At 52.6% G+C, this 7,970-nt stretch overlaps 1 protein-coding gene across 1 annotated transcript in view; it reads left to right on the forward strand.

Moving 5' to 3' along the window:
* Window positions 1-372: 372 nt before the first annotated feature.
* Window positions 373-7,970, forward strand: part of VWC2 (von Willebrand factor C domain containing 2) — a 124,405-nt gene continuing 116,807 nt past the window's right edge. The window contains exon 1 of the mRNA XM_008703580.2: window positions 373-1,068. Within this exon, the coding sequence (XP_008701802.2) occupies window positions 373-1,068 (696 nt within the window). The remainder of the gene's footprint in view (window positions 1,069-7,970) is intronic.

The raw sequence follows: 7,970 nt of genomic DNA on the forward strand, positions 1-7,970 counted from the left end.
CACCCGCCCACGGCCGTCCCCACCGCTAATCACGGCCACTGGAGAAACGCAGCCGGCCGGTGTTTCTCCCGGACTTCGCTTCCACGTCCGTCTCCACCATATATGAGGTTTCAGAAGCCGGCTGGGCACCGACGCTGGGCATGCTGCCCCCGCCCGCGTCGTGCGGCTCGTTAATCTAGAGCGCTGCCGGGGCCGGGCGGCGCGGGGCCGGGTGGGGGCCGGGCGCGCGCGGGCCCCGGGGCTCAGCTGTGCTGCTGTTCTCTCCGCAGGGACGGCGGCTCCCGGCTGGCGGCGGCGCGCCCCCGGGCTGTGAATGCGACTCGCCCCTCGGCCGCGCTCCCCGCCCGCCCGCCCGCCGGGACGTGGTAGGGGATGCCCAGCTCCACTGCGATGGCAGTTGGCGCGCTGTCCAGTTCCCTCCTGGTCACCTGCTGCCTGATGGTGGCTCTGTGCAGTCCGAGCATCCCGCTGGAGAAGCTGGCCCAGGCGCCGGAGCAGCCGGGCCAGGAGAAGCGCGAGCACGCGTCTCGGGACGGCCCGGGGCGGGTGAGCGAGCTCGGGCGCCCCGCGAGGGACGAGGGCGGCAGCGGCCGGGACTGGAAGAGCAAGGGCGGCCGTGGGCTCGCCGGCCGAGAGGCGTGGAGCAAGCAGAAGCAGGCCTGGGCCGCCCAGGGCGGGGGCGCCAAGGCCGGGGACCTGCAGGGCCGGCCCCGTGGGGACACCCCTCAGGGGGAGCCCCCGGCCGCCGCCGCCCAGGACGCAACCGGCCCGGACCTCGCGCCCACGCCCGAGCCGCCCGAGGAGTACGCGTACCCGGACTACCGCGGCAAGGGCTGCGTGGACGAGAGCGGCTTCGTGTATGCCATCGGGGAGAAGTTCGCGCCGGGCCCCTCGGCCTGCCCGTGCCTGTGCACCGAGGAGGGGCCGCTGTGCGCGCAGCCCGAGTGCCCGAGGCTGCACCCGCGCTGCATCCACGTCGACACGAGCCAGTGCTGCCCGCAGTGCAAGGAGAGGAAGAACTACTGCGAATTCCGGGGCAAGACCTACCAGACTCTGGAGGAGTTCGTGGTAAGAGGCGAGCGCCCGCCGGGCCACTTTGCACCTCCCACCGCGGGGTGAAACCTCTCTGTGCACTATGCGCCCCCACTTTGAAGAAGAGGCGCGTTCTGGTTCTCAGAGGCGGGCAGCGCTGTGCTCGCGTCCCCTCAGCATGAACTCCCTTTCGGTGCAGAGGTAATCTCTAAAGCAATGTGGCCGATCCACATTCATTCCTTCGGTCTTCGCGTTAAAAGGGTACAGAGAGGGTGAGGCCCCGGGCACGGAAGGGACGGCCCGAACACTTATTGGCTGTACCGTTAATGTTAACCCACTGCTTCTAATTTAAAAATGTTGCCGCTGAAATGCTCAACTTGTTTTCAAATACAGGGTAATTTGCCGTGCCATTTGGGATATATCCTTCAGCTAATAGCTAATTAAGGAAGACTAGTCATATAAATAAGCCATTTCCCTAGATTACGTCTTGGGGTATCATGCAAATGTTCTAAAAAATGAAAAGGGAAAGAAAATGCTTGCTCATTGGATGCCAACACGTAGTGGAGGGCAAGAACCAGAAGCTCAGTTTATGGTTAAAAATTGTTCTGTTTTAGGTGACCACTAGTAACAATATTAAGAGCGCTGGCCATCTCCCGAATGCCTACTGCGTGGCAGGCTTGAGGCTGCGTTTCCCACGTGCATTGACTTAGTTAAACCTCATACCATGCCATGAGAGAGACTATTATCTATGATCTCCAGTTGATGGAGAAGAGGAAACTGAGGCACAGAATCTTTAAATAACGTGGGGAAGGCAAGGCAGCTGTTAAGAAGCAAACTTGTGTGCCAGGCCAAGTTGTTCTACCCCAAAGTGCCCGCTTTCCCCCTACGCTCTATGTGAAACAAAAGCCCAGCCCCACAGGGGCGCAGGTTTGGATGGAGATGCTGGCCCATGGGAGTGCCAGCCCCTTGGGGAGCTCTGAAAGCCCCGGCCTCTCACTGGTGGCCTGGGCAGAAATGCACAGCTCTCTCTCCTGACCCGCCCCCCCAAGGGAGGCTCAACCTATGGCCTTCCTGGAAGTGGCCTTGCCTTGGCACATGGGAGGTTTCCCGGGTGGAGGGGGGGCATCCCTGGGGCCTGCAGTCCCTAAAGCTGAGCAGAGAAGGCAGGTGGCAAGGAATCCTGCCTCCTGCTGGAGTCCCCCAGAACCCAGCCTCTGAGATCTGCACATTCAGGATGTGAGGGCACCAAATGAATTTCAGGACTAAATCCCCAGGGTTGTAGAACCAGAAAGCCAAGAAGGACAGATCTGGAGATAAGGCACGAAGTATAGAAACAATGCTGGGATTTAGAGTCAGGGAACATGTGTGTCTGTCCTGGCTTTGCCACTAACCAGCTACACGACAGCGACAAAGCATTTGTCCCCTCTGGGGTTCTTTTTCCTCATCTGCAAGCTAAGGGGCCCGCTAAGGCTTGTGGCAGCTGTCCCACCCTGATGCCCGGAGTGCATCTCCAGGCCCACCTGGTTAACACAGTAGTTCCCTCTGGCCCCTTGGAGAGACAAACGCATTTGTCGAGAAACTCAGATGGACCAGGCCCTGACCATAGGCCATGAGCGAGTAGGAACCCTGTCCTCAAAATGCTCTCTGACTAGTGGGAAGCTGGGCCCATGTCTCTCCAGATGTTACGGTGCGGGGACAGAGGTCCTGGCGAAACCCAGAGGAGGGACCTTCCCTGTTGGCCTGGGGCAGGGCTGTAGGCATGGGTCCAGCAAAATAAATCTCCTGAGTGTTAGGCTCGTAAGAAAATCTAGGAGTTAATAACAAATGCAAGCCATTCGTTTTTAACTAATCACATTTGTTGTTTGCACTGTATGTAGTTTTATAGTCCTTTCTTAAAAGAGTCTCGTGGAGTTGGCTGAGGAATTATTGCATTTTTGATCTAGAAAGCCAGAGCACATCACAGGGTGGCCATTATCTGCCTGAGATGCAGACGGGAGAGTTCGAACTTCTGTTTTCGTAACTCACCACTAACTGCTAGCTGCCGGGAAGCTGCCTTCACGTGCAGGGAAAGGGGGGGGGAGTTATTTGATTCCTGTTTTCAAAAATTGGTGATCAGTACGTAGACTGTGTTTCAGACTCTGGAGACGGGAGACATTAGAGCAACAAACGGGAGATTGGCACGCTTATCATCTTGAGAAGAATTAAGATAGCAGTGAACCTGTGTTTAGAGTATGAAGTGCATCTTTCCTCTTCCAGCCACACTTCATTGTTAACTTTCATCCAATCATTACCAGCTGCTAGGGTGTACACGTGCATGAATGTTGCCCAGCTGCTACACATGTTTGATTACAGGCTTGCTCCTGCAATATGTACAACTTCGTAGTGATTTCAGTCCCGTACGTTGTACATATCATGCTCCTTCGTTTCTCCTACCGTCAGGAAAATTCTGGGCATTTCCCAAAGTCACTGTGGCTTTGTGCAAGTCATTTCGTGTCTGTGGTTTTGTTTCCTTCCATGCACAAGGGAGGATGTAGCACTTTGTTGGGGGTGTCAGAAGGATGACCTAGAAAGGCGTTAGGGTCGGCAGGGAGCCCGGGGGGTCTGTGGGTTGCAGGCCTGCAGAATTGTGGTGCTGAGCGCCAGGGCACAACCACTGTTCACATGCCTGCTCGGGGTATTCTGGGCTTCGGAGAGAGAGCCACTGGAGTCTGTGGTTTGCATAGCACAGCACCTGGAGAGTGGAAAAGGAAAACATTTGCTGTCTGAAGCTCTTCGCTCTTCTCTGAAGAAGATGTAGTTGACATGGAGGTTATGGGTATAGTAGGGTCCTGCTTGGGGTGCTGTTTACTATAGCAAGGAGGGAGGTGACAAGGAGGCCAGCTCCGGGCCTCCTTCCCTGGGAGGCACGCAAGCACCTAAACCATCTGCTCTCTGCCTCCCGAGAGAGGCGAAGCTCCCACTAGAGGCTGGCTGCTCACTGCGGGCATCTGAGGAGCGGTTGGAACTGTACTTCTCGCCCCGTGCCTGTGAAGTGCGTTTGGTCCCAGGGAGGGTTCAGCCTCTCCCCGTCATCCGGTGCTTCTCTTTCTTGGACACGTGGCTCCCTGCCCAGTTTTCACAGTCAATTCCATCTTTTCCTTTCTCTCCGAGCCCCCTACCCCATTTCCTCACAGTCCCCTTTCCTCACAGCCTGGTTGATCTCAGCCAGATGTCAGCAGAAGACCTCACTCAGTGCTTCCACGGAATCCCACGAGGCTGCTAGTAATAATTAAAGTCGTATCTGCATTTTCTGGGGATATTTGCAACTTAATTTGTATATGCAAATAAAACCATAGTTACTAGTGCAATTTTCTCCACTGCCTCTCAAATTATACCAAGTATCCTGTTCATCACCTTGGACCAGCGACTTTGGATAAGGAAACCTGTCTGTTGGTTTATACTTTTTATACCTGACTGGTATTTTCATGTGCTGTCTGCTTCCTAGGGTCTGTTCATCCACTAGGGTTGCCATAACAGAGAACCACAGACCAGGCGGCTTAAACAATACAGATTTATTGAGTCACAGGCCTCTAGGCTGCAAGTCCGAGATCAAGGGGTAGGCAGGGCTGGTTCCTTCTGAGGCCCCTCTCCTGGGTGTGCAGATGGCTGCCTTCTCCCTATGTCCTCACTAGGTCCTTCCTCTGCATGTCTGTGTCTAATCTGCTTATAAGGACACATGTGTCCTCCTCATATCAGATTGGGGCCCACCTGTACGACCTCATTTTAACTTAATTTTCTCGGTTAAGACCCTGTCTCAGAATACAGTCACATTGGAAGGTACCGGGGGTTAGCACTCGAACATGTAAATTTGGGACGGAGGACACGATCCAGGCTGTAACGTAGCTCTTACAAGTGTCAGAGGCCAGAGTTGACCTCACATGCATGAGCCTAAGGAGATACAAGGAATGTGGGGTGGGGGTGGGGGAGGCTTCACCAGCAAGTGTGACTGAAGAAAGAAAGACTGCCCAAAGTGATTGGTGATAACTCGGAGCCCGTGAAGCTGAGTCAGGCAGCTTCTGTGTGTCTTCCATTCTGAAGGCTGCGTTAGGAGCTACTGTACTACGTATGTCGATGGACCCATGCATCACATACAACCAGTGGGCGGCTCTTAGGGGCTCTGTGCAGCAGTTTCAAATTCGCTCCCGATGGCTACCAGGTGGGCCAGCAGCAACCCAAATTTGGAATTTACATTTTGAGCAGCAAAAGAAGTCGTTCCCCTCGTGGGGGTCTCTGGATCCCCTTGGGGACCGTAAAGTTAGAAGCGGGGTCTGCAAGTTTGTTTCCACGTTTCATAGAACCCACTCCATTTATACGACCATTTTGGCTGGTGCGACACCAGTTCAGTCTGTCCACACGGCTCCCGTAGTGATCAGGGGCTCTGATTGGCAATTGTGTTGGTCTTTGAAGAAAAAAGGAAACTGAATTATTAATAAGCACTGCTTTCTTGATTTTTTCAAAGCATGAGGCCTGTGGAACAGGAGGCAGCTGGATGGAGACCCACTAGTGCAGGGACATGGGGCCACTGGGTGAACCCAGGCTCTCCCAAGGCGTCAGTGTCTGACCTGAGATTAGCCCTGCTGCAGAATCTCATTTCCAGAAGTTCAGTAATGAAAAAACATTCTTCCATGAAATTCGGAATCAAAAGCTTCATCTAAGTAGATCTCTGTTGCAGTTATGAAAAGGTGCTAGCAGAGAGAAAGACACATTTGCCACGTTTTTCACTTCCACGGTGTTTATGTTCTTTTGGCTGATGTCACTTAACAGAAAGCAATACTGTTATTATTTACCTTTGTGAAGAAAACTGAGTCAAGCTGTGTAAAGCTACTGTTCTTTTTGTTTTTTTAAAGATTTTTTTTTTTTTTTTTTTTTTTTTTTTGAGAGGCACCTGGGTGGCTTAGTCGCTAAGCGTCTGCCTTGGGCTCAGGGCGTGATCCCTGAGTTCTGGGATCCAGCCCCGCGTCAGGCTCCTGTGCTGGAAGCCTGCTTCTTCCTCTCCCACTCCCCCTACTTGTGTTCCCTCTCTCGCTGGCTCTCTCTCTGTCCAATAAATAAATAAAATCTCACCAAAAAACCCTCTTTTTTTTTTAAGATTTTATTTATTTATTGGACAGAGAGAGACAGCCAGTGAGAGAGGGAACATAAGCAAGGGGAGTGGGAGAGGGAGACGCAGGCTTCCCGCCGAGCAGGGAGCCTGATGAGGGGCTCCATCCCAGGACCCTGAGATCACGCCCTGAGCCGAAGGCGCCCCTAGAGCTCCTGTTCTGAAGTTAGCCTGATGCTTGTGCTGCTGCTACTTCTGAGTTTGTTTTGGTTTCGAGTCAGATTTTCTAAATTCTGGACTTCTCAGCTTCTGCCTCTCTGTCTAAAGCCATTTAAACAGTAACAGTTTTTTGTTTACCTTAATTGCTTTTTAAAAAGATTTTTATTTATTTATTTGAGAGAGAGACAGAACACCTGCACACTTGAGCGGGGGAGGGGCACAGGCAGAGAGAGAAACAGACTCCCCACTGAGCAGGGAGTCTGATGTGGCGCTTGATCCCAGGACCCTGAGGTCTTGACCTGAGCCAGAGGCTGATGCTTAACCACAGAGCCACCAGGCACCCCTAAACAGAGTTTTGTGAAAGGGGGAAGTCCATGTGCTTTCTCGGGAACTTTCAGATGTGGTCAGATGTTGATCGTTAAGATTCAACACAGTTAAGTAACTTGATCAAAATCATGGGCTTGGTAATGCTGGAAGCAGGATCTGCGTCCTGGACTGTGGCACACTGATAATTGTGTGCTTCCAAGGGCACCATCTTACGTCCATGACCAAATGGTGATATATGGTATCTTGTGTGTGACCGAGAGAACTCTGGGTACTGGAAGAAGGGAAAGCTCCTATAGGTTCAGAGCACCTGCCCTACATTTGTGTCCAATAAATACTGGATTAACTTGGCCAAGTGTTTATTTATGTGGATTCATGCTACATTTGACTCAGGCCATCTAGGACAAAGTAAATATCCGTGCCCTTCATAGTATGACATCTTGAGTTGGAATGAGAACAGAGCATTGAATTCCAGGAGCTCCTTGAGGACAAGGGGAAGTATTCCAGTGGACAGCGGACAGAAGAGTAGATCTGCAGACACGGGCAAGAACCCAGACCTTATCAAGCCCACAGCAGGCTGCCTGTGGCCCAAAGCCAAATCCAGCCCAAGGAGGTTCACCACACATGAGACGTTTGTTTGACTAGTACAGATAGTTAACAAATGAGACATTCGTCTATATACCCAGATTGCCAATTTGCTGTCAAAGTGGAATGATTCCCAAATGGCAGCCATCTGCCAGAGCTGTGCTGGGCTGCTTCTTTCGAAGGGCATTTGCCCTTCAGCTGACCACATCCCCACTTGGCATGACTGACCCATGGTCCTACAGCCGCATGGCTTTGGAATTCCTCTGTGGTCACAGGGGAGAGACATCACCTTAGGAGCCCAGATCTCATGCTATCATGTTCCACCCCTTCAATTTGAGTGGAGTGTCAGCATCTTCTAGAACTTCGAGGTCAGAGTACTTACCATCTAAAGATGTCTGTGTGGGGGTGAAGGCTCCAACCTATGAACTTCCTGTTGCATTCTTGAGTCCCTGAGCAATTCTCAGACCTTGTTTCCCAGCGGTATGGAGTGGAGAGTATCCTGATTATCTCTCCATTTATGGAAAGTCAGTGAAATATATGAGAAAACAATCTGAACCTATGAATCTCTGAACAAATTATAAAACAAAAACAAAAAAAGCCTGCAGCTAGGTCAGTGTGGTTTCTAGGGGGTCCTGTTGAGTGTGCATCTTGTCGGAGACGACTACCCCCGGCAGGCTGTTTGGTCCCTGGGAAGACTTCCTGAAGAGGCTCGTCATCGGGGGGGGGGGGG

The sequence above is a fragment of the Ursus maritimus genome, unplaced genomic scaffold (assembly GCF_017311325.1).
Source record: "Ursus maritimus isolate PB19 unplaced genomic scaffold, ASM1731132v1 scaffold_3, whole genome shotgun sequence".
NCBI classification, from domain to species: domain Eukaryota; kingdom Metazoa; phylum Chordata; class Mammalia; order Carnivora; family Ursidae; genus Ursus; species Ursus maritimus.